This window comes from Parasteatoda tepidariorum, chromosome 8 (assembly GCF_982258835.1).
Source record: "Parasteatoda tepidariorum strain Cologne lab strain chromosome 8, Ptep-v5.0, whole genome shotgun sequence".
Taxonomy (NCBI): domain Eukaryota; kingdom Metazoa; phylum Arthropoda; class Arachnida; order Araneae; family Theridiidae; genus Parasteatoda; species Parasteatoda tepidariorum.
The window spans coordinates 98,354,150-98,380,889 of record NC_141762.1 but is presented as its reverse complement, the minus strand read 5'-3'; the positions used below and the strand labels follow the sequence as shown (position 1 = coordinate 98,380,889).

The window sequence follows — 26,740 nt, the reverse complement described above, 5'->3', positions numbered from 1 at the left end:
TCTAATGTATACCATTGTTTATTCAGACTATAAGCATTGCTCTTTGTTTTCTGAATATTAATAAAAACTGTTTTTGAGGAGGCCATCTAATGGACACTTTGATAATTTTTTAGAATTTAGCGGTTCAAAGGAGAACTTTGATATTAATATCAGGTCAAAGGATAGGTGTCAAAATTTATAAAAATATATACGTATGCTAAGAAATATTTAAAAAAGCAATTTTAAAAGAAATTTCATTTCGTCCTTTATATAGATGTCGCTAGATTCGATGACGATGCAAATAAGATAAGAGGCTGGTTATAAAAATTCTGTGTATCCTAAATCTAATGTATACTATTGTTTATTCCGACTATAAGCATTGATCTCCTTTGTTTTCTGAATATTAATAAAAACTTTTTTTGAGGAAGCCATTTAATGGACATATTAATAATTTTTTTAAATTTTGCGGTTCAAAGGAGAACTTTGATATTAATATCAAGTTAAAGGACATATGTCAAAATTTATTAAAATATATACATATGCTAAGAAATATTATTAAAGCAATTTTAAAAAATAATAATTTCGTCCTTGTCCTCAATCCAGATAATAATTGTAGTGCCGATATTTATCACATCATACTTATATCTCCGCTGTTTGATCAACTGCTCTCCATTCTCCGAAAACAAGCACAGGGACAGGGACTCCGAAAACAAGCTCACTTTACAATAAGCGAGCTATAAGCAAAATATTGCAGAGAGCTGAAAAAATGCCAGTCAGTAAGCATCATCACTTCTTTCGTCATGTTGTGATGATTGTAAGCAATAAACGAGCAGGACTGTGTGTTTGTGTATTGCGCATGTAAGTACATGTATATATCATGTAATATTTATAGGAAAACTGCTCAGGTTTGTTTGAACCAAACTATGTATGGTATATTTTATTAATTGTAATCACCAATATTTTCTAACTCGCCTAGTCAACGAACTCTTGTTGCGGCGTTATACTTTTGCTATATTGTTCAAATTACTTTCTCCTCTGCTTTTCTGGGATTTAATTTGTGGAGATACCCTCCATTGACTTGTAAAAGCGAAATGCTTGGCTCTTTTCAAATGTGGGGTGTCCTTTTGGGGGATATTTCCGTATCGTGTTCTGTCGCGCCAACTACAATCGCCAAAGTGCCAAATAGATTTTAAACTTGCAAGTTATTTTTAAAAATGTACGTAGATGTTTGCCCGGGGTAGCTATGAGTTAAACCTTTCGAGTTAGTCCCTTTCTGTGTTGTTTTTTTTTAGTTTCCGTTTTTTTTAGTCACTGCACGGAAGTATCCATGACTTGGCGATTATTCTGCCGCGAATCATGATACGGAAATCTTCCCAGACTTCATCTAGGCAATGACAAATTATGAAACAAAACAATTGCAGTACAATATGCATAAAATTATTAGTTAACAGACTTTTGATTGTACAAACCCGGGCCTCACCTGCAATATATTTTAATCCATCAAGCAGCCTTTTGACCCTTTGGGGATATTTCTGTATCATGATCTGTTTTTCCAACTGCAATCGCCAAAGTGCCAAATAGATTTTGAACTTGCAAAATTTTTTAAAATAAATGTGTAGATGTTTGCCGGGGGGTTGCTATGAGCTATGCCTTTCGAGTTTGTCCTTTCTGTGATGTTTTTTTGTAGTTTCTTGTGGGCTACAGCCCGGAAGTTGCCAAGACTTGGCGAATATTCTGCCACAGATCAGAATACAGATCCTCCTCTCTAAATATGGAAGAAGTAAAAAATGATATTTCAACGTTCTCAGTGATGAATTTTATGAAAAGTAAACATACTCAATATTGCTGTAAAATGTGCATTAAATTCTGGGTTAACAAATTTTTGATTGTAAATCCTAGCCCCACCTTCAAAATGTTTGAAACCAAGGGGCCTTTAAAAATTTTCTCCCTCTGTCCTAAATTTGTAAGAAAGAAACACTTCTAATCAAAATGATACTTCACCTTTGCAATAATGAATTATGAAACAATAGCATAGATACTAAATAATGTGCATTATATTCTGAATTAACAAGCTTTTGGTTGCACAAGCTGGAGGAACTTGCAAAATGTCTTAAACCAAGGGGTTTGAAACCAATCTTAAAAGTCAGCCCTTACCCTAAAACCGAAAGAAGGCAAAAGAAATATAATAATAATAATACTTCTATGCAAAATGATACTTAAATTTCGCAATGATTAATAATGTAACAACAGCATGCATACTATTGCAAAAATAATATTTATTTCTGTTTAAAATTTTAATGGTGATTATTAATTTCTATTTTTTATTTTAATATTAAATCGATAAACAAAAGTTGTAAATATTTTATAATATAAATATTTTATAATACAATAAATATTTTATAACCGTTGTTGAACAGCCCACCCAATCTTTGGGTTTACGACTACTTATGTTCAACTCCGTAGCCTTGTCATTTTGAACCCAATCCAGAAAACAACGAAACTCCTGGATGAAGTATTGGGAGAGATGTGACTTAGTGGAGGACTTTTTGATAGAACTAACCCGCATTTGCGTTACATTGAGAGGAAGACCAAGAAACCCTCCCCGGGCTAGCCTAACGGCAAGGGGACTTTGACCCATGATCCTTCTACCACTGAGAATATTTTACGCCAGCACTGTGGTTGTTTCACCTCATTGGAAGGCAGATGCTCTATCCCCTGAGCCACCACAACTCTATCAAAGCTATTTAAAAAAGTTCAAAAATGTCACAAAATACCCACTATCCCCCCAAAAATTTTTAATTTTGATGAATTTTTTTGTATTTCATAATAAATGTGTTAGAGGATAAAATTTTGTAAAAATGCTTAATGACCCGGTGAAATAATTTGCTGAATAGTGAAAATCTTTGGTAGGTCACAGCGAGCTGTATCCTTGCTGGAAAAGAAATTATTTTTTCTATTGACATTGTTTTGCTTGAAATTACATAAGTGTATACAAAATTTCTGGCATGGCATTCTTAGTTTTTCATTCAGAAACACTATTAAGTGATCAAAGATGTATTACATATGATATTTATTCTACTTTCATGCTGCCAACTGTACTGGATTTTGTCAGTTTTGACTGGTTGAATAAAAAATTTTCCTAGTTTTTATAAATTTCAGAAAATTCTTTAAAAATCCCTATTGAAATTGAATTTTTGTGCAGGTTATTGTTTGCTTGAATATTTAGATCCGTGTCACTCTAATATATAATGAACCAAGCCTCATTTAAAATTGACTATGATTATGTCTATTATTATGAATTAAATGCCTATTACTATTTAAAATTATGAATAAACATAATATTTCAAGTTCATTTAATGTGCAATCATAACTGGAAAATAATGCAGTTTTTCTATTTTAACGACTATGAAAATCCCAAAAATTCCCTATGCACTAAATATTTAGTATATTTTGCAATAATTATCCTAAAATTTATATTATTTCATAAAATCTACTGGATTTTTTCCTGGATCTCTGTTGGCAGCTATATACTTTTTTAGATTGTTATTGGGTTAGTTCTATGTGATTATTTAATTTATGTTTTTTTTTTTCCCTTTGCTAGGTTGCCTTCAAAAATTGTGGTACAGTACGAATAAGTCAACAGAAGATATTTCTATACCTTATTGGTTGGTACAATATTTATAATTCAATACTCAATTGTTCATACTTAAGTGTGAAAGAAATTATTATTATTTATCTGCAATTTTATCCATGTGTTTCTTTGTTTGAAAGTTGAAGATTAGAGACCAGAAACAAGACAATTAGTAATAATTTCGAATACAAAATTTTAGATTCCTTTTCTTCCTTGTATGTTTTTTACAATATGCTTAAAGGGTGAATTATATCTTACTGCTCTGTATTGTTACCCAGTGGAAAAAAGATATATCCATTGGCAAATTAAAATTATTGATATTGGCGGGAATTATTCAAGTGAGATTACATTTCTGCTTTTAAAACTGCTTACAAACTTTAATTTTGTAACAAAATTTCCATAAAATGTCAAAACAGAAAGCCAAAACAAAAGGTCGTACTTATGAAAAGAATCATTTTTGTATTATATGTAATAAGGTTTATTCCCGCAAATTTCAATTAAATGATCATTACCGTACACATACTGGGGAAAAGCCTTATTCTTGTAGCGTATGCAATAAAAGTTATTCTTATAAATGGTTATTAGATAAACACAGCTTAGTTCATACTGGTGAGAAACCTTTTCCTTGTGGTGCATGTTCTAAAAGTTTCAAAACAAAATTTGAATTAACACATCATATGACTGTTCATCTTAATGACAGTGACAAACCGTATTCTTGTAATGTATGTGATAAAAGATTTTTATCAACGACTCAACTAATGCAACATACAAAGACTCATTCCAGTGAGAAACCGTTTTCTTGCAGTGAATGCAGTAAGAGCTTTTCAACAAAGTTTAAATTATCTGACCATTTCAGGACTCATACGGGTGAGAAACCTCATTCTTGCGATGTATGCGGTAAGAAATTTTCAGCGAAAAGTGATTTGACAAAACATAAATTTACTCATGAAAAATCTTTTTCTTGTAATGTTTGTGATAAGGTTTTTTCTCGGAAGTATCAGTTAGCTGAACATCACTACATTCATGCTGGTGTAGAACCTTATTCTTGTCCTGTATGTGATAAGGCTTTTTATAGGAAACATCAGTTATCTAAACATAAATCTATCCATAAGAAAACTGATGAGCTCAATTCTTGCACTGATTGAAACAGCCATATTGTGGAAAGGCATAAAAAAGAAATTGTCTTCAGTATCATCTTTACGCATGTGCACACCCTGACAGTGCCCCGGGGGCCCTTGATAATCTTACTTTTTATAAATTGTATTTAAAAAAATCTAAGAATCAGCAACATTGACTTATATATTGTTTAAAATAAATATATTCTTTTGTATAAAGTGTGTATTTTGTTTTTTTTTTCTCTACAAATAGTGATTGATTATCATTCAAACACCAATAATTTGAATAGTTTATCACCAAGAAAACTATTTTTCTGTGTTCCAATGAAAATTTTAGGTACTTGGGCCAGGGTTGGCAAGGTTTAGGACAGAATGGATTAATCCACGGTTTAAACCGTTCTGTCCAAAACCCTTTTACTCAAATTATGTCACAATTTTATCTGAACAATAGTTAAATATACTAAAGAATATTTGTTTTTAAAAGTACAATGTTTTATTAATATTGTTTGACTCTTCAATTGAAACAAAGGAAGATTAATCAGTAATCAAGTTCAATTGGTCCTCTCATTCAATAGTACATAACTGAAGTTTGGCCTTGCCGCACAGGTTAAAATATTAGGGACTAAGTGCTTGGTTCGTCATAAACAGGTTTATTTATCTATTCAAGAATACTTTTATTTCATTTATGTTCAATTCTTTTAGCATAGTGGTGATACATCACCAGTGTCAGTAACTGAAACTGATGTTATGCCCTTCAAAACTGTTAATACATTTTTCAGTTATTTTGTATTTTCAATTTAAACTAATATATTTATATTTAAAAACAATTTTTTTTAAGAATAGATGTCTTTTTTATCATCCTGTGATGCAGAAATTAAAATTTTTTTTAACAAATATTGTGAAAAATAAAAGGTTAATTTTTGAACAAATATAGTATTTTTTTTAAGAAAAATTATTTTTTAATATTGCCATATTTATCCTTATGCAAAAATATTATTTATCAGTATTAAAAGCATATTTATATTTAAAGGATTAGGTATTCACTTTTGTTGTTCAATGAATTGTGGAGCTTCAAGAATTATAAACCTTTTCCTATATTATATTATTTTCTTTTAATGAGTTAAAGTAAATTGTATAAAAAATATCAAATATTTATTGATACATATAATTATTATGTGTACAATGGTTACACCTATAGAATTTTTACCTTTTACTAAAGTTCAAGGTTTTGGACACTTTAAGACAGTTTAGGACGGTTTTACCCAGTTTAAGACAGTAAAGCCCATGTGTCCTGTCCAAAACCAGTTTAGGACGGCCAAAACCCCAACCCTGACTTGGGCATTAAAATATGTTTTAATAACTGTTTAGTTTCACAAAATAATTTATACCTTTTGAATTTTTTTTTTGATTTGTTATACCTTTATGTTTATTTCATTTAATTATTTTAATTAACTTCCATGATTATGAAAATTATTTCACACCTGCCAAATCTTGTTTTTTAACGAGGACTCCTGTATTTTACGATTATCTCCTGTTTAACTGTATATTTTCAAATATCTCCGTATTTATTTAAGAAATTTAAAAAAAAATTTGGTGATAAAATATTGCTAATGGCAAACTCAAGCTGGTGAAAATAAAATAGTCATTTTTGAGAGAAAAATTTTGAGGGCCATCCTTGGTGGGATAAAAATAAATAATTCCTGGAGAAGACGATATAATACTGAACTATATAAAATCTACAGAAAGCCAGATATTGTGAAATTCATAAAAATAAATCGAATGAACTGGGCAGCTCACATTTTCAGAAGGAATGATGACTCAAATTTAAAGAAAATCCTATTACACAAACCCTAACGAACAGGAAAAGAGGTAGACCCAGGCTGAGATGGCTGGATTTAGTTGAGACTGATTTCCTTACTCTAAAGGAGAAAAAATGGCGAACAAGTGTGAAAAGTAGAGAGAAGTGGATTCGAATTCAAAGAAAGGCACTGGCCCACCCTGGGCTGTCTAGCCAGATGATGATGAATGGCAAAAATACTTCTCTAATTCCTCAACAGATGGTGCTATTGCCAGTATAGTAACATGTTGAGTGTTAATAGTTTAAGTAATTATAAGTAGTGGCTTAAAAAAATCTTTAATTATAAAGGAATTAATTCTTTTAATGCCTTTATAAATGAAATATTTTATTAATAGAAGAAAAAAAAATTTGGAGCATAACTGAATATTTAGTAAACTTGGCCCACAACTGAATATGTTATGCATATCAAGTAGCAAAATGTAAAAAATTCTAATAATTTTTTCATTGTTTCTCCCATTTTTTTTTATTTACTCTTTTCTTTTTAATATATGAAAAAAATTGCAAATCTTAATTTTCGCACTTAATTTTACAATACAACTTCAATTAAATCATTAAAATTGGAATACAGATTAGTTTCATACATTAACTTTCGCAATCTGAAAATGTCTTTAAAAAACCCAGACCTGTGTTTGCAAAAATTACCTGGTACTTTGGTGAGCCCTGTTAATACAATTATATCAGTGCTTACATTATAATAAAATTGTTTTTGTTTTTTTTAATTTCTTTATTTATTAATTTCTTTTAGGAAGGTAAATAATTTGCGCTGTCACTGGTGGCATATGTATTTTTGATGTTAAACAATCATGCTATTTTTGTTTCAAAAAAGTACTTAATTTTTCCAAAAAAAAAGTCCTTTAAAGTGCTTAATTTTTGCTTTGTTAAAAGAGTGGGAACCCTGCTATGTCATTAATGCTAATGTTCGGCAACCGATTTTCAGTTAAAAATATTTGATCCTAAAGCAAATGCAAAATAAATTTCTGCCTACTTATTGCATTAATTAATTTTAATCTAAGTAAAAAAAAAAGTACTGACTTACAGAATTTTGAAAAATAATAAATTTAGAGAGTTCATTTATGAATGCTTTTAAATCATAACTTCTTATTTTAGTAAGAAATATACTGCAAATATAAAGAATATTAAATTTGTTGGAGTTAATAATCTAGTATTAAGATTAAATACGTATGCATAACAGTGCATTTAATTAATGAGTGTAAAAAAAAATTTGTAGGAAATTAAAAAAATTTATAAATTAATAACTAAAAAATTATGCAAACAGTTTCTCTTAAAATACTGAAAGTAAAATAATAAAAGCAGTTAAGTAAAAAAAAAATTTTTTCCCTCATTGTTACTTCACGCATATATTATTTCATAAAATAAAATGTTTCAAGAACATGACAAATTGCCTAAGAGCTTCAAATTAAAGAAAAGTGATTTGTTTTGTTATTTAATTATCTATAAGCATAATTTTTAAATGCTGTTGCCCCTAAAGAGAGGGGGGAAACTAAGTTTTTAACGTAAGCATAATATATATATATATATGCATAATGCCCGTAACGTATATGCATAATGCTCAATAATAAGACGCAAATCTTAAATGTTTTGGCAGAATAATATAAGGCAGGCTCTTTATTTGACACTAATTTTCAAATTAAATGAAATTGAGGGAATGGGTCTTTTGAACTTGACAATAAATTTTCTATGTAGCGACTGTGTTGAGAATAAGACCCTGTATACTTATAATACGTTATACTAATATTTAGACGAGTAGTCTTAAGATATATTTTGTATATAACACTGATGTTGAAAAATTGTAATAACAAACTGTTACAAAGACAAACATAAAACTTAAACTATTATTTTACCCATACCCATTTTTATATAATTAAATATTATATTTGCACTTAGTAAAACAAGATTGTAACTGTAGACTGATCTAGTTCAGCCTAGGGGAAATAAAAGATGTTACGCATAGACGTCAGGAAAATTATTTCAACCATAATAGGGTAACTTGAATCTTAATGAGGGGGGCAAATTTACTTCAACATAACAGATACAACAAGTTAAATCACTACTGCTTTTAGAAACTGTCTCATTTTAATTCATGTAACATCCATGCGGCCCTAAAATCATCCATATGGGCCGCAATTCCTTTGATATGGTATTTCGTTATTAATAAGCATATTAGAAATGGGGTGTAACCATAACTCCTAGTATTGAACAAACTTCATATTTTGAATATTTTTCAAGAGTGATCAGATTTAGAAATAATTAATTTTTTATATCCCTAATGATATAAAATCGCAATAAATTACCGTTCATTTGACGATTCCATTTCAATGGTTACGTTTTAATTTTTAACTGGCAAGTTATTGCAAAATCTTACATTCACGCAGATTGCGCTGCTGCTTGCTCACTTTAGGATGTAAGCACAGTTAGCTAAACTGCGAGACTTCCCTATTTTTATTTCTTTGTTAGCAAAAATCCTTAGCAGAATGATATATCTTTAATGTTCCTCGTTTTTAATATGAAAGAACTAATTTAATTATTTGGAATGACATTTAAATCATCAATTTTTATTCAATTATAAAACTTTTTTGTGCTTTTATTGTTTCAAGTTACACTTAAAAAAAAGTTTTCATTTTAGAATTTCAATATCATAGAGAAAAAAAATCTCAGCAACCGTAACTTGCCTGCAAATCAAAAGCAGTTTCAGTGAGCAATTTATTTTTACCTCAGATGATTATTAGGTTCTAACAGAAGAACATAACACAAAACCACATAGTAAATATCTTCATCTAGTTCTTCACGTTTATCATTCAGCCCAGCGATAAAATGTGTGCGCTTAAATCATACTTCTAACGACGCCACATTATGTGGATTAAGCTGTATCAGAGCGACATTTTTTACTATTTTTCTGTCAGGGTGGAAGTGACTTAATTAGGCTCCAGCTCAAGAATAAAAATTTTGAAGCCATCGTCGGAATTGAAGTTTTGAAAAAGTTGCTTTTAACGGTTATTGGACCGCATGTTTCGGTGCACATCTGTTAGTTTCTTTAATAATCAAAATTCGAAACCTGCTAAGAGATTAAAAAAACTGATTTGAATGAAAAATTTAACTTAAAAAATTATATTCTTTAATCACCTTCACTTGATGCAAGAAAAATATATTAAAAGGTTTTGTCTCCCAATCCGTTTAAAGATGCTGGTCTTAACTGATATGCTTAGTGGTCATTTACAGGTTTGATGATTTAATAAAAAATAATCTTTACCGGCTTCTTTATTTCGTTCAGTTTCTTTAAGTTAAGATTAAGACTAAGCAAAAGTGATAATATTTTTCCCTCCAATATATATTGTTGTAACCATAAACAAAAACATATAGAAATTTAGCTTAATTTAAGAAAAATATTCCTTCAAAAGAATGTATTTGGAATGTTATATAAAAAATCTAGTAACACCAAAATTTTCAGTATTTAAATCCTTTATTTTATGGATTAAATTTTTAAAAAATCGCATACTTAAAATCTGCTTTGTTTTCTGCGCACCGTACGTTCCCTCTGTTCAGAAGTAAAAAATTTAACATTATTGAATTAATAAATTATTGCATATATTTTGTTTAAATCTTAGATTTTTTTTTCAGTTAAATTACGGTAAATTCATAAAGGTCTTAGGATCTTAATATTTTAAAATGTTTTAACTTATTTCTCACTGAAAACCTTTTACAAAATATATTGAGCAGTTATTTGTGTGCGTGTAAAAAGAAGCTATTCTCTAAAGAGAGTATAATGCAATCATAAGCATAGAATATAGGACCAATTCATGAGACTTTATTTTTTTCTACTAAAAAAGCTTAATATTTTTTACTCCCCGGAAAAACATTTACAAAAGATAATGACAACCACTGATTTATTCGAAACAAAATAAAAATATTTAATTTGGGTTTTTATTGCTGGAATAATGAATGTTCCATAAAAACCTCATGTTAAAGAAAGTAAACTTAATATTTTTTTTTTTTTTTTTTTTTTAACAAACAAATATAACTTTATTGAGAACAAAAACACATAAATACAAAGAATATATATTCGTCGTCAAGAGGAAAATCCTGTCCAGGCGACAAAGAAAAGTAATACAATAAATTTAAAATAGAAATTTAAAAAAAAAAAAAAAAAAAAAAAAAAAAAAAAAAAAAAAAAAGAAGAAATGGGGTATTACAATCATAAATTATTTTGCTCATCATGAGACGTCATATATTGTTGAACACTGTAATAATAGAAAACAAAAAAAAAATGCATGAAACTATATATAAAAAAAAAATAAATAAATAAAAAAAAATAACAAATTTCACATAAGAAATTCATTTGGATTGGCACAAGACTGGTATAAAAAATCAAATGCTTCCTTTAAAGTGAAAAATAGAGATCTAAATCGTCAATATTCATCACAAATTGAAATAAAGCACGTTTAAAAGAAGAATATATTTTGATGTTTTGCAACTGAAATGGTAATTTATTATATAATTTAGGTGCTAAGTAAAAAAACTGTTTTCGTGAAATTTCTTTTGTAAAGAGGGGAATCTCATACATTTCAGTTGGTCTCCTTTCAGACACATTAGTTTTTAATTTGCATATTAATTTATTGTTGTGTAAATAGAGTAAAATACGAAAAATACATTATGGCGAAATGGTAATAGGTTAATTCTTGTATATATATTAGTAGTAGTTACACTTGAATTATTTATATTTAGAGAATTAATAATCTTGAAGCATTTATTCTGGACTGAGATTAAGGGAAGTAAATTAGTTTTATATTCACCGCCATTATTATCGCACGCATTTAGGAAAGTTATTACATTAAAAATTGCTACACATTTTTAAACTCGGTAAGAAAAAGAAAAAAAAAACGTTTAAAAATATTCATGATTAAACTTATTTTGTATTTCAAATGTTTGGTTTAAATCAAGTAAAACAAACTTTTCAAATATTAAATATGCTTTTTATCAACAAAAAAATGGGTACTTTATAAATTTGTTTTAAAATAATTTTTAAGTGATTTTCTTAAATTAGATCAAAATTATACAAGGTTGTACTAAAAGTAATATTAATAAGAGGGCGTCAACAAACATACAACGCCTTGAGAAGATTCATTTTGAGGGAGAGGTAACAAGTACCACATCACGCATTTTAGTTCAAATATATTCTAGTGCTTATATTTTTAAAGGATGTAAGTTAAAATAAAAGTTGCACTTCACTCTTTTGTTTACCAGTTTATTTTAATAGCGCTTTTTCTTGTCAATATTAATCTGAATTAAAGCAATATTGTAGAAATTATTTTATGCTCTAATTATAACACTTTGTTATTTAAAAATAAAATTTAATGTGATCTATAAATAAGTTTCTGTATTTCGGGGTATGTGTTTATCTAATTTAGTTTTACTTCTGATAATGGTATGTGCACTTAGCAAAAAAGGGAGATCAAAGTTATTGAAAAATATGAGTTTAATCATGGGCTCCCATTTTATTGCTCATCAAAACAATAAAACATGTCAAATGTGATTAATTTTTTTGGAATTACTAGAAACTGTCATTGCCAGATTCAGTATAGTGTATAGATTTTATCGTTTGAGAGAATAAAATTGCACTTAGTTTTATTAGTTGTCAAAGCCAGTTGTATGTTTAACAAAAAGAAAGGCATTTATTCATAAAGATCAGAAGAATTAACATAGTTTGTTGCTTAGTTGTTGGACCGCTTTCTGTTTTCCATAAACATGTTTGATGTTGCATAAATACATAGTTTAAACTGCTTTCAAACTAATTTTATAAAGGTAGTAACAAAACATTTTTAGAACTTCTAAGCGCCGCAGGTGTTCCTAAAACATACTTTCAACTGCTTTAAAAGTATTCCTTGATGTAGAAATTAACATTGAGATGTTTGTAAACGTTTTGAATGTGTCTTAAATTTATAGTTCTTTTTTGTTTAGGAGTTCAATTGTTCTACTAGTGTTGATCAATCTAGTTTAATTTTCCAACTCTTTACATTTTTTTTCAGATTCAAATTTAGCAATTTCAAAACACAATTTTAGTTATTTCTCAGTAAATTATCGAATTTTAACTATACTATTTGAGCCGCATCTAACAAGATAATGAGTAATAACATTTGCATATTACAATGAATGTTAATATTTACTTCCATGTATTTAATGCATATTGAAGATATTCAAAGCCGTACACTAAATTCTTATAGCTAGCTACGTGAAACTTAAGCAATTAAAAGGCTTTGTTTACTTTGTAAAGGGAAATTTGTCGATATTATGTGAAAGGAAAACACTTTTAAATGTGCAAATTAAAGAATTAGAAATGTAAAAAATTGTGAATCAAAAGTTTCTAATTTGTTTAAATTTCGCAGATTTCTTTAAGTAAATTAGAAATGTGACTTTTTCCCTCTAAAAAAATTAGACTTTATTTTGATTACTAAATTGTAATTTTGAAAGGACACAAAATCCTAGGAATTTAAGAAATTTTTATCAAAAGTAATTACAAAACGATAGCTGAATGACTTATTGCAATATGCATTTTGAAAAAAAAAATTTCAATTTGAGGATAAACTCAACTCAAACTTATTTATTTAAAAACATTTAAGGTATATACAATTTCAGAAATTCATCTCAAAAACAGATTCAACCCTAACAAAATACTGCAGATGCTTGATTCGCATCGAATAATCATCTATGTGATTTTAAGTTATTTGCGTGATGTTTTATGCTTTGTCACATTATGAACTGTTCAATACGCTCAAAATTTACGAAATCTTACGTGGTATCAAGTTTAATCCTTTGATAGTTTAAATTAGTATACAGTATTTTGGTTAAGGGATCTTTATTTTGGTTCAACATGGAACCAACGTGTCTGAAAATTTATCAATTAAAAGAACGATAAATTAAAAATTCACTTGTATTAAATGAAGTTACATGTAACACTAATTATTAACTTTATCAAAATTTTGCCAAAGATTGTAAAATTAGATAGTCTTAAAAGATAGATATAGGATAAATGAGAAAAAGTGAATTTAGCATCAACTGAATTTATGATCTACCACATACTTTCCAGATTTCCTTTACAATATAAAATTTGAGATTAAGCAAGGGCTAAGAAGATCCCATAAAAAATTGTTTATACTCTAAACATGTTTTTATCAGATTTTTTTTACTTAAATAAGCTAAACGAATTGTGCAGTTGGTATTAGGATTAGCAATTTTATTTTTACTAGTGTTTCAAATAGGAAAATAAAACAAGTTTAAAATAAAGACTAAAAGTAAAAGAGTAAATGCTATTTGAAACGACACCACGGAAGTAAGATTTCTGAATGTTTTAAAAAAACATTAAATACACATTAATACATACAAGACTAATTTATTAGTTCCTCATTTTAAATGTACATCAAAACTAAGAAAAATTTGTCAAATTTTAACATAGAAATAAACCGCTCACAAATTCCAGCATATATACAGTATAAGTTCTAATATACAAGACTACCAATGCTTAAAAAATTTCTATTGCCAAACAGTTCAAACAAAATTTCACATTTGTCAATACTAATTTAGTTATACATACAACTGTGATGAACTACATATAAATGATCAATTAAGAGAAACTTTACTACAGTTCCCTAGTTTACAAGAACTAAAATTTAATGTTCGTTCAAAAACTAGAATTCGGGGAACAGAAAAAAAATTCTATTGAAATGAATTTCTTTTCGCACTTTTTCTAATTAAACATATTAGATTAGCAAGAATAAATTGCAAGTTTTCTATGCTCATTATAACAAAATGATTTTTATTAAGAGACTACATTTATTAATTCAGTGAAAAGTGATATTTCGATTGTTTTCCAACTAAAATTTAAAATAAACTATCACTTAATTTATTAATTTCAGTTACAAATTTCATTTTATAAAATTTTCGGGGTTTTAATTATCAATGTTAAAATTCGTAATTTTGAATCATACCCAAAAGACATACGTTTCTCAAACTCTGAAAAAGTCTTGAGTGATAAAAGTTCGGTTAGTTTTTCAAAGTTAAGTCTTAACGTTACATGTAGTAAGAATTCAGCATTTTTAAAAAAACTAGAGTATGAAATGGATAATTGAAACTAAATAAAGTTCATGCTACTGAAAGAAAAAGACTTCATACTGAAAGCAATTGTTAATTCCATTTGCTGTTATAAGCAATTTCCTCAACATTTAATGAAATTATAAAATAAATTTATACAAATTTAAGTCTTCCTCCAGACAGTGATTTACTTTCTACCGAATTTTTGGTTCAACACAACATTTATAGGTCGTACATTAATAAGCATACATTAACAAAAAGAACAAACAAGATGTTGAAAATACAAATTAAACATTGACTGAGAGTTATAATTTGAATTGGAAACTTATTTACTTTGGATTATACAACTTAATTCCTTATCTGTATTGAATATCCACATTTTTGTTCTATCATCTCTCTATAGCAGGAAAGAACAATAGAAATTTTTAAATTTCAGGCTGTTTAAAAAAAAGGTAGATTTGAAAAATTTCAATTACGCTGAATCCGTGAGATCAAATTCATGCCTTTTCTTTTAAAAGCAGTATTTTAAAGAAAATCTGTAGAAACATTACTAATACCCTATAATCTGTTACACATTCAATATGTAAAGTGCCTCAATTGAAGAATTGAAATAACATATGTAAAATCAATGATCTGAATCTAATAAATTTACTTCATATTTTTTTTAAAAATTCTTATTTAAAAAAGTAAATTACATTAAAAGGATCAAGATTTTTTTTTAAATGTGAGATTTAGAATACATTTCACTCTTATTTTATGCCACAGTTGAGATAAAACTTTCCCGCAATTCTAGCTTTTAAGGCTCAGTTTTAATAAAAGTTAATTGAAGAGCTCGTATTTAAAGTGACAGTTTCATTTTAAGAAACAGCATTAAATGCAGATCAATACTTACAAGACTAATTTATTGTTTCCTCATTTTAAAAATGCACATCAAAACTGAGAAAAATTGGCACAAATTATAACATCGAAATAAACCGCTCACAAATTCCATCATACATACAGTACAAGTTCTAATATACAGGACTACCAATGAAAAAATTTCTATTGCCAAACAGAGTTCAAACGAAAATTCACACGTAAATGCTAAATTTAGTTATACATGAAATTTAGCACTACTACATATAAATGATGATTTAAGAGAAAACTTTACAGTTTACAAGAACTAAAATTTAAAGTTCGTTCAAAAACCAGAATTAGGGAAACAGAAAAAAAAAATTCTATTTAAATTTGTTTTCCTACTTTTTCGAATTAAACATTAGTAAAAATAAATTGCAAGCTTTCCATGCATTAAAACAAAATGATTTTTTTATTGACTAAATTTATTAAATTTAATTCAGTTAAAAGTGATATTTCGATTACTTTCCAACTAAAATTTAAAATAAACTATCACTTCTTAATTTATTAATTTCATTTTATAAAATTTTCGGGGTTTTAACTATTAATGTTAAACTTTGTAGCTTCGTAATTTGAAACCAAACCCAAAAGACAAACGTTTATCAAGCTCTGAAATAGTCGTGGGTGGTAACTAACCGAACTTTTGAAGATCTAACCGAATTTTTGTTAAGTTTTAACGTTACAGTAAAGTTATCCGCATATGCAAATAGACAAAAAGCAACGAAAATCTCCAATAGGTAGCCTGAGAAGGGGATTCAAACCCATGATCCCTTTTATCACCGAGTATATTTTACGTTAAAACTGGAGTCTGGGAGAGCCGCAAGCCCAATTCAAATCGACCAGGTCATCATCATCTCTGGGATTTTAATTCGAGTCACCTAAATAAGAGGCAAGCGCTCTATCCCTTGAACATTTGTTTTCATACTTCTACGAAATATGAAAACTAACACAGCACGAAGCCGAATTGTCCAAAATCAGAAATTTGAGTAAGTGAATCGTGAAGTTCCGAAACGGCTGAAAGAGTGTGAAACACAAAGCAAAAGCGGTAGCGGCCGTCTACCACTTCCACTTCATGCATCGCATTCTCCCAGTCACTTCGAAACTTCTGATCATTTCTTGCAAGTTTCTGTTTCATATTGTCCTAACACAGCACGAAGCCGACTTGTCCAAAGACAGAAATTTGAGTAAGTGAATCGTGAAGTTCCGAAACGGCTGAAAGAGTGTGAAACACAAAGCAAAAGTGGTAGCGGCCGTCTACCACTTCCACTTCATGCATCACATTCTCCCAGTCACTTCAAAACTTCTGATCATTACTTGCAAGTTCCAGTTTTATATTGTCCTATGTTGCATTAATTCAGCAATTCTCATTTCGGTATGAAATTCTCTAAATTTAGACTTTCTTTCAACGGAAGAAAAGTTGCTTTCAGTAATAAAAATTTAGGATCTGATAGTTTGGCTAACCATTGGAGTTTTCGCCGTTTCTTTTCCATCTAATGCAAATGCTGCGCACTAAAAAAATATTACGGGAATTTTCGCCTTTAGATCAAACTAAAAAGATATGTTCGGAAAAGATTTTATAGAAATTAAGGAGAAACGCGTGGTAATTTAAGAGTTACGAAACGGCTATTCATTTGCACTAAAAGTTAAAATAATCCATCTTTCCTTAATTAATCGCAGTAATAGTTAATGACTTTTTCTGAAACATCTTGTTAAGTAACGCAAAAAAATTTTCATTACTATATTAGAGACAATCTCTGGGATATAAAGCAGATTTATAAGATTAAATTTTATTAACGTTTATCGGGTCTATTTAGAAATAGAAGCTAATTTAAATGTAGAAAATTAGTTATTTTCGAAAGAAAAAAGATTTATAAAGTCCCTTTAAATTTTAGTTCTTTAATTTAACATTTAAAGAGGATTCAGCATTTGAAAAACTAATAGATGAAATGGATAATTTAAACAAAACTAAGTTCTCGCTACTGAAAGAAAAGGCGCTTCGTACTGGAAAACAAGCATTTCAAACCATTGAAAACATTAAGCAATTTCCACAGCATTCAAAGAAAGTACAAAATAAACTTTAATACAAATTATGGTCTTCCTCCAGACAGTAATCTACACATTTAACAGAATTTTTAACTACACAACATTTATAGGTCGCACATTAACAAGCAAAATTCATAAGAAATGGAAAAAACAGAGATGTTGAAAATACAAATTGAACATTGACTGAAAGTTATAATTTGAGTTGGAAACAGATTACTTTGTATTATACAATTTAATTCCTTAGATCTATTGACAATACCCCATTTTCGTTCTATTATCTTTCTTTATAGCAAGGAAAGAACATTAATATAAATTTATAAATTACAGAATGTTTAAAAAAGTTAAAATTTTGAAAAATTACAATTACGCTGAATCCTTTTGATAAAATTCATACCTTTTCTTTTAAAAACAGTATTTTAAAGCAAATCAGTAAAAACTACTAATACCTTATAATCTGTTACACATTCAATATGTAAAGTGCCTCAGTTGGAGATTTGAAACGATATGCAAAACCAATGACTGAATCACATAAATTGAACTTCATAATTTTGCTTCTTTTAAAAAAAATTCCTTTATTTAATGCAAACTAAATTTCATTAATACGTCAAAAAGCCCATTGAAATTAAAATTTGAGATTAGATTTTAAATGTGAGATTTAGATAACTTCTACTCTTATTTAATGCCACAAACTCAGCGAAAACTTTACCGTAATTCCTGCTTTTTCAAGGCTCTGTTTTAGTAAAAGTTAATTGAAAGCTCGTATTTAAAATAACAGTTTATACTTTGACAGTAAAGCTTCTGTTCTGCGGAAAATAGTCAGCACACTTCCCACACTAGTTTCTGAAAAAACACTGCTTTTCATGCAAAATCAGTGCGTGCTCATGTTTGATTTAAAATAAAATTTTATTCTACTTAATAAAATTTTTATAGCAGTACCCAAACACTTGTACTTAGCAACCTTTTCTTAAGATACCCGTCACTATAGCAGAAACTTCAAATTTGAATTAAAGAGAAATTAAAAAGCTCATTTAAACCTCGCTCTCAAAAATATGTAAAGGAGAATCCTATATAAATATTGTTCTGTGAAACTGGCGTTCGTCCTTTAACAAAGGCTTATTCCGGATTTTTTGAAATCCTGAAAATTCTACCTATACATTTCTGGAGATAAAAATTTCATATTTTTACTAATCTTTGTGAAGTCAATATGATTACTGGTTTTTAGGAGAAAAAGTCATAAGTAATTTTCGAATTAAACTGAAGTTATGGACTCTTTAAATTATGAAAAACAGACATTTAAAATTAAGTTCGGTGATTGGGAAGCAAATTTCTGATCAAAGACACTGTCTTAACTACTTTACTTTTTTTTTAGCCAATTATACTTGCTTTAATTTGTGTGCTTAAGATCATGCTTATAAGTTCTAAACATAAAATTCTGAGACTAATATTGTACTACTACAGAGTTTATTCAAAAATTTTAGACTCATCGATATTATTTAACTGTATTGTGGCTGTAAGTGTTTCATTATTCCTAATCGTTTCTAAATTTCGTATAAGCAACGACGTAGAAATGTCTCATTATCTACAATATGTTTTTGTTGAAAATAAAAGACCAAGAAATTTGAACTTAAAAGAAAAAATTTAAGAATAACATATCTACTACGACCACAGTGACTAGAACTCCACTTTTTTTTTTCTCAACAAAAAATAGTAAAGTACATTAGATAATTCAGTACCTTTAAATAAAAATCTAAAATTACAGAATAATTTTACATTCTTACAAATTAAAACTGGTTCAAAATTTGAGATTATCCAACACCATTTATAAAGGCTAGTGATCTAATTTTGACCTAAGCATTTTTAAGAGAATCAATATTTTAGTCATTTCTAAAAATATTTACTTTAAACTAGATATTGTAACTATATAGTTTGGAAAGGAACAGATAATCTGTTATTCATAATCTTCAAAACTTACAAAATTCAGCAATTTTTATAATTCATTTTCTTTATAATAAGAAATCCGGATTCCAATCCTATGTTAAATATTCCACGCAAATCAAATCTTATTTTGCTTCAGAAGTAAGTTAGTGTTAGGTTTCTGTTAAAATAAGTTATAGAGTTACTTGTTAGTAATTTATTCCGAGCGAAATAAGATTTGAATCTCTTCTGAAGAATCAGAAGCCACTTTATAAGAATTTTAATTTATAAAGATTTCCCCCTATTAAATACTTTTATGAATTTATAGACTGAATATATGAATTTAAAGACTGATTTGAGACGTCTTTCAATTTGTTGGCCACCTGTCTTATCAGAACTGGTCAAAAGTATTAAAAGCCTTGCGGCCTTGCGGAATTTTGTCTCTAACGTAAATTTGTAAATTTTTCTCCTTTTGTTTTTTACTTACAACTGTAAGCCTCATGCTATACTTTGTGGTGCATGAGGAGTTTTAAGTCGTTTAAATTAAAAAAAAAAAAAAAAAAAAAAAAAAATTAAATACTTTTACCTGAAACATAAGGGACGTAAAAATTAAACTTTACGCAGATAAACTAAATATGTTTAGAAACTTAAAAATCCAACTAAACATTAAGGGGTCTTGTTGAGATATTTACATAAAACGCAATTTTATTTCATCTTTTTCAGTCTTCACTTCAAACTTTCCCTTATTTGCCAATATTTTCTTTCGCCGCCAAAAGATTTAAAGTTAAACAAAAATATTAAAAATTTCTTTATTTACTAACTTAAAACAATTATCCACTTGCAAAGCTTTTCAGGTTCTATTAAATCTTTGAAGACTTTAACATGAGAGCAAATAAATTTTTATTACACGTGGAGGTGGAAAAAAAACGCCAAGTCACTGTGGTGCTTAGAATAAGGATAAATCACGGTAATTCTTTAAACTTTTTTTAGACAGAAAAAATAGAATTTTGATTTAAAAATGAATGATCTAGAATATTCTTAAACACTTTATTAGCCCTTTCCGAAGCTTCGAATTTAGAATGAAAACTTAAGTGGTGCAGAACACTAGAAAGTTCGTCCTTAGACATTACATTGAAAGTAAAGATACTGTAGCTCTTAGTTATTTAATCAGTGGTTGCAAAATATCCGTGTGTTTAGTTTTACATTTCTAGTGTTTTGTTAAGTATGTCGCCGACGTTTTATTAAGTAATCGTTTTTATTAAGCTTCTTCCGATATTTACTTGCGTCCCATATCTATTTTTTGAAGCTGATTACAAGGGGAAAAAAAGTAAACTAGTTACGAAATAAATATGTTAGATTATTGGAATTACATAAATACTTCACAAAATACAAAAAAAATCTTATTGAAAAATTTATCAAGTGTATTTAGGATCTTTTAATGATGAATAACCTTTTTAGATCTAGAAGTGAGTCGTATTGAGCAGTGAGTCGCCAAAAAGTCACCGGTGTTTTACGCTGTATTTTAAAACTATAAATTATTAAAGAGCTAAATACGTTTGTCACTTGTTTTGGCTTAAATACAAAATGAAAAAGTGCAAATTGGTTTAATGAAAATTCTGTGTCGAAGACTTAAAAAAGGAGGGGTCTGTTAAAACTAAAATTACTTCTGCGAATCTAAGAAATTTACGACTGCCAACTATTTGGGAAGTCGCAGAAACAAGGAAAACATATGAAGATAATGTTTGAAATTTCCAGATTACAGTAGATTTCTAATCTAAATGTTAAAATGTTTCTGCTCTGTTTAAATAATAAACATCTAAATGTTTTAGATCATTTAGTTTAGTCGGACTGATGGTCATTTTTAATATTGAAAATATTAAATAACCATTATGTAATTTTATTAATGTTAATACTTTATATTCGATTGCCGATTACACAATATAGATTACTAAAAGTGGTTTCTAGCCCTTGGAAAATTTGAATTTTGTTATCCCTTACGGTGAACGTATTTATATATTGTATTTCTCTACCGTTTTACTGTTTAATAGTAAGTTTATCTATTTTTTAAATTTATTATTCTATTTTTATAATTTAAGTTTTATCCCTTTAGTTTTTCCCATTACTTATAACCATTATATTTTACTATGGAATCACAATTTTTAAACTTACTTCTCTATAGTAAATTTCCGTTTAATGCAGCAATTTATTAGTCTGTATCCACATTTAAAATAAAAAGAAACAATGCCACATTGAGTTGGAATTTTGGATTTAAGTTAGAGAACCAGTAAATCTAAATTCACTTTTCAGAAAAATTTGATTTAGAAATTTTACCCAGCCTGCATCTTTAAATGCAAAAACATATTAAGATTTTTATCTCTCCCGTTTCAAGCTTTGAAAACATTTAGATTTTTTATATTTTTAAAGAAATTAAAATTTAAGATTTGCAATTTTTTTTAAACTTTTATTTAAACTTATAAATTACTTTGCTTATTCAACTGTTTATGAAGACTGAATGGTTTTAACGTTGAAATTAAGATAGATTACAGTTTCAACGCGCCAATTCATATTACTATTCCTTCCAGCATTTATCGTAGAATTAACTAAGACTTAAACCACTAATATTAAAAACAAATAGAAGTCCAACTTATGATTTTCAGTCAAACTATTTGCAAATTAAAGATTTCATTACTAAAAAGCATTTAAATTTTTAAAAAAGGCATAGATTTAAAGTTTCAATAATTTTAACAGATTTTAACATTAGAATAGATACGGCTTAATTTACAGGATTAAGAATGCATGTGTTTAACTCTTTAACTGTCAGTTATTTGACTTCCTTTTCATTTCTTAACTCGATCTGTACTGATAAAAAGGCAGAAGCATACTGATATGTAGATCAAAACAGGAAACAATTAGTTCGAGTTACATATTTGCCTCCGTACTTTATACCGAACTTTATACTGTACAAAAAACATCAACTGAAATAGTATATTTTGAATAAATATTTTGAAATAGTTGTCAATTCTCTAAAACAAAGTTTTGTAAAGAATTTATCAATACAGCTGCGAAATAATTTTTAAGTTCGAAGAAAAGTATAGACTAACTTATTGTAGGGTGTGGCAAAACTTTATTGCAAGTAGACTTCCATAAACTATTGCTCTGTTGTAGTTGCTCTGTCTATCGACGGGAATTCAGAGGTAGGCATACTTCTGGGTGATTCCGGTAGAAGAACTAGTGACTGCACTCTTAACGGAAATAGAAGTGAAACTCCTGCTGTAAGAAAAGGACATTCATTAGTCACGAAGAAAAACTTAATCCATGTATAGTTTAAAAATCTTAATTCGTAAAACTTTCTTAAAAATGTATCACTATTCCATCGATTTAGTTTAAATTTTGTATTTTAAAGTTTGAGTTTAAAATAAAAATTTGTTTTTGTACCGAATTTTTCAACCACTAACATATTCAAAGCTATTCGTTATATACAGGGACCGATCAAGACAAATTCTGGCCCAAGGTCCGCAACATTTTCAGGGCCCCTAACAAAATATTTTGAAATTAAATTTCTGGAGAGTAGTTCTAACTATAAAAAGAATCTATTGAACTGCACGATTCAAGAGAAACATTCTAAAAAATTTTGAAAGTTGACAATTGAAGATTATTTTTCTAAGATAAAGTTTAAACATGTAATTATTAAAGCAAAATATAAAACAATGTTGCATAAAAATAGTTGACTACCAACAATTGAGTGATTTTTGCTAAATTCACTGATTAGCTGAATTATTTTAAAGATTGCAGTCTTCCATCATTTATAAGTGACTTTGCGAATATGCATTCTAGTTGCATTTGCTTAAGTCATTGGAGTAAAGATTGGACCAATAAAAATTCAGCTGTACTTTCGAAATTGATTAGTGCAATGTTTATACGAGTTTGGTTTATCACAATATAAAGAAAATTTGTAACAAAAAATGCCTTTTAAGATACTGTTTCTTTCAGTATTTTTTTTTAATGAAATATTGTGGATTTCTTACTAATTTTTGAGGCCCCCAGAAAGTGTAGGCCCGTGCCTATTGGGCCTAGGCCATAATCAGGCCCTGGTTATATAAGATTATCTTATGATACACTAGTTTTCAAAACTATTATGCACAAAAAGTTTTCAATTAACTTTACCTATGATAATGTACCCAAAAGAAAACATTAAAAGGATTTTTGAGATTGAGTACCACCCAAATTTCGATCACAAATCTATAAAAAGGAATATTCTAAGAGCATAAGTTTGTGTTTAATTTCGCTACCTATTTGTTTAATTATCATATTTAAAATTGATTCTTACTAAGATCACTGTACAAAGTATAATAAGCACATGTGCAATTATAAGTATATAGCTTGTATAAGCACATTATAATTTAATAAGCACATAGTTTTAATTGAAATAGTAAAAAGACACCATTTTTTAATTTTTACTTGTTTGCTTTAAGTTTAATTTTTCGAGTGAAAACCTCATTTCTAAAGAAACCTGTTCTATAAAAACCGGAAAAGCCAGTGCTAGATCCAAGAAACAATTTAGTTTAAAAAACTCAAGGAATAGCCACGTTGCCATTACATTCTTTCAGTATTTTTGAAATATGTCTTATTAAGCCACTCCTTTAAGCGTACAAACGTTGTGCATGAAGGCTATAAATTTATTTAAATCTGCAGATTTTATTTTCTTTCTACTCAATTTTTAACGATATTTTGAATAAAATTTATCACAATTTGTTTTAATGACAGTTTTTGATAAATTCAGGATTCAATGCAAGACGACGACATTAAAGCAATATAAAGTTGAACTCAAAAATACAATTATGAAACAAAATGGCGGCTGAAATATGGCGAGCAAAAGTAAAAATACAGTACGTTTAAATAATTGACTATAGCAATGAAAATATAATAATTTTCGTAATTTTATATTATAAATGAAAAGCAAATTATATTCCCGAAATAATGTTACAAAATAACTCTAATTAGAAAATAACGCAATAACCTGAAGAAAAAAAAAACATAACTTGTTTTTCAGTATATTTAGTCCATCTTTGCAATACGGGCAAAATGGGGCATGTTTTTTCGAAAGAAACATCAAAGAAAACAAAAAAAGTTTACATAATTACCTCGTGAAACTTTTTGGAGATAAGTTTCGAAAGTCAATCAAACATTGTAAAATGTCAAATGATAAGATATAAGCTATAAGTTTGTCAAGAGTATCAACTTATCCAACAAATTGAAAAATTGTATTAATTTAACACTAACTAATTACTCTGATAAAAATGTAACAGTAAGGTAAAATTCCTATACATATTTCTGAAATAAAAATTTTAAAGTTACACTTAAAACAATTTGTGTTAACATATTTTTCATTTAATTGTACTATCGTCGGTCCAAAAAGTAAATTATAATATTTGGAAAGATTATGAATACTTAATTTGGGATATATTGAAACTGCCTACACATATTCTGGTTGAAAATAAATTTTTTTCTTTTGGCCAAAGATAATCTTCTGGCCCACAGTGCAACGTAGAGCTTTATCGTTTATTGTCTTTTGTCATCGTCTTTTAAATTAGAATTTAATTGTAATATTCAGCTATTTTAAAGTTGCCTGTTAGTAAAAAGGCCTCAGTGAGAAAAATAAATGAAAACAATTCAGTAAATTATTTAAATTATCATTTAAACAAAAATGCGAAAAGTTTTTTGAAAATCATTAATTGAATATATCACTTACCGGAAAAGGATGTTGCTGAAATATACATTCGCACTGGCAAATTTTAAATTACATCTGCTATCTGGAAGATGCAACGGAATTTTCGATTTTGGATAAATTGTCAGATACCTTTTCATTTTTTAAACTACATAAAGTTCGATCAAAACCACTAATCTAAAACACCATGCGTACACCATATACATTGAATATAAGGAAAAAACGTCAAAATTATCGTATATAACTACAACCACTTATTAGAAAAAATAACAATTTCGGTGGAAAAATTCAAGACAGTCACAACCTGGTCGCAAAATCTTAGGACAGAGGAACAAACTCTCGACATCGGACAAATATATATACTCCATAAAAATGCCGATAACGATTGTTTTATACAAAAATTTAAATTTGAAAAGGGGCCTCCCTAGCCGAGTGGTATCACCCGCAATAGGCTGTGCGAATCGTGAAGATTTCAGGTTCGTACCCCACCGTAACCCTCAATGCATTCTTCGTGATGTGCTTCAAGCATCACTGGCTGCGATCAGTGTTCGGGTGGGTGACCACTTGGATCAGTCTGTGTAGGGACCGAGGGTGTGCGGTATTGGTCCTCGTTAAACTGTTCTACCGTAAAGTGCTCGACTTCGCGTGCAGATCGTGCCATCCCCTCTGCAAAGGATCAAAATTGTGATGGCATGTCTTAGGGTCATTCTCATGGATGTTTCCCAGACCGTCACCAAAAGCCTATTGTGCAGCTCTAATGTGACGTAAATGAACTACAACATCGTGATGTCTTTCACTAAACTGTTCTATCTGTCCTTCTACTTGATTAAGGTTTAATAGCCTAAATTGAGCACTCAAGTCTTCAAATGTATGTAATTTCAATAAAGTAACACCGAAATGCCCGAGATTTCTAAAAGGTTAGTTTCTCGAAATTGCAGCAAGGGGAATTGTTGTATTCATTGTTCTGCAGCAGAAGTATGAATAGTTACAAATGTTCTGCGAGTTAGTAATCAAGAGAGAAGTAATCAAACAACTCTCATTTATTTTATTGTAATTTTTTTGATGAACATTTCGTTTTATTTTGCAAACTAAAATTTCGAAAAACAGAAATCCTACTTAGTTACTACTCAATTACTGAAATAATTTGATTTTTTTTATATTAGACATTTTAGTAACATAAAGTAAGTACGTAACATAAAGTATCTATATATAACTTTTTTATATTGGTAAGTACCCATATAGCAAAAATTCTTCCGTAGTCGCTCCCACGGAGGAATCGCTCACCCTCCCCCGGAGATCCCGACTTTTCCAGAATTCCTCCCGCGGAGCTCCTCAGTAATGCAAAATGTCCGCACCTTTCAATTCCTCAGTCCCTCCGACGGGCGTCCCGAAAGTCACTCGATTGGAGCAGCCGAGGAAGAACGGTTAGGAAGTTTCAAGGTCACATACTTTCCGACGGCTTTCCTCGGGCAGTCTCCTAA

General features: G+C 28.7%; 1 protein-coding gene and 1 long non-coding RNA gene across 2 annotated transcripts in view; one reads left to right on the top strand and one right to left on the bottom strand.

The window, feature by feature from the left end:
• Positions 1-756: 756 nt before the first annotated feature.
• The window catches only part of LOC107439676 (uncharacterized), a 45,112-nt gene continuing 19,128 nt past the window's right edge, over positions 757-26,740 (top strand). Inside the window, exons 1-2 of the mRNA XM_087149681.1 lie at positions 757-909; positions 3,581-4,752. Coding sequence (XP_087005807.1) covers positions 4,015-4,752 — 738 coding nt within the window. The 5' untranslated portion in view covers positions 757-909; positions 3,581-4,014. The remainder of the gene's footprint in view (positions 910-3,580; positions 4,753-26,740) is intronic.
• Positions 13,966-25,672, bottom strand: LOC147806573 (uncharacterized). Its single transcript, XR_015435971.1, has 2 exons — positions 25,284-25,672; positions 13,966-22,804 (listed from the first exon to the last, which is right to left on the bottom strand). It is a non-coding gene; the product is annotated as an uncharacterized LOC147806573 (long non-coding RNA).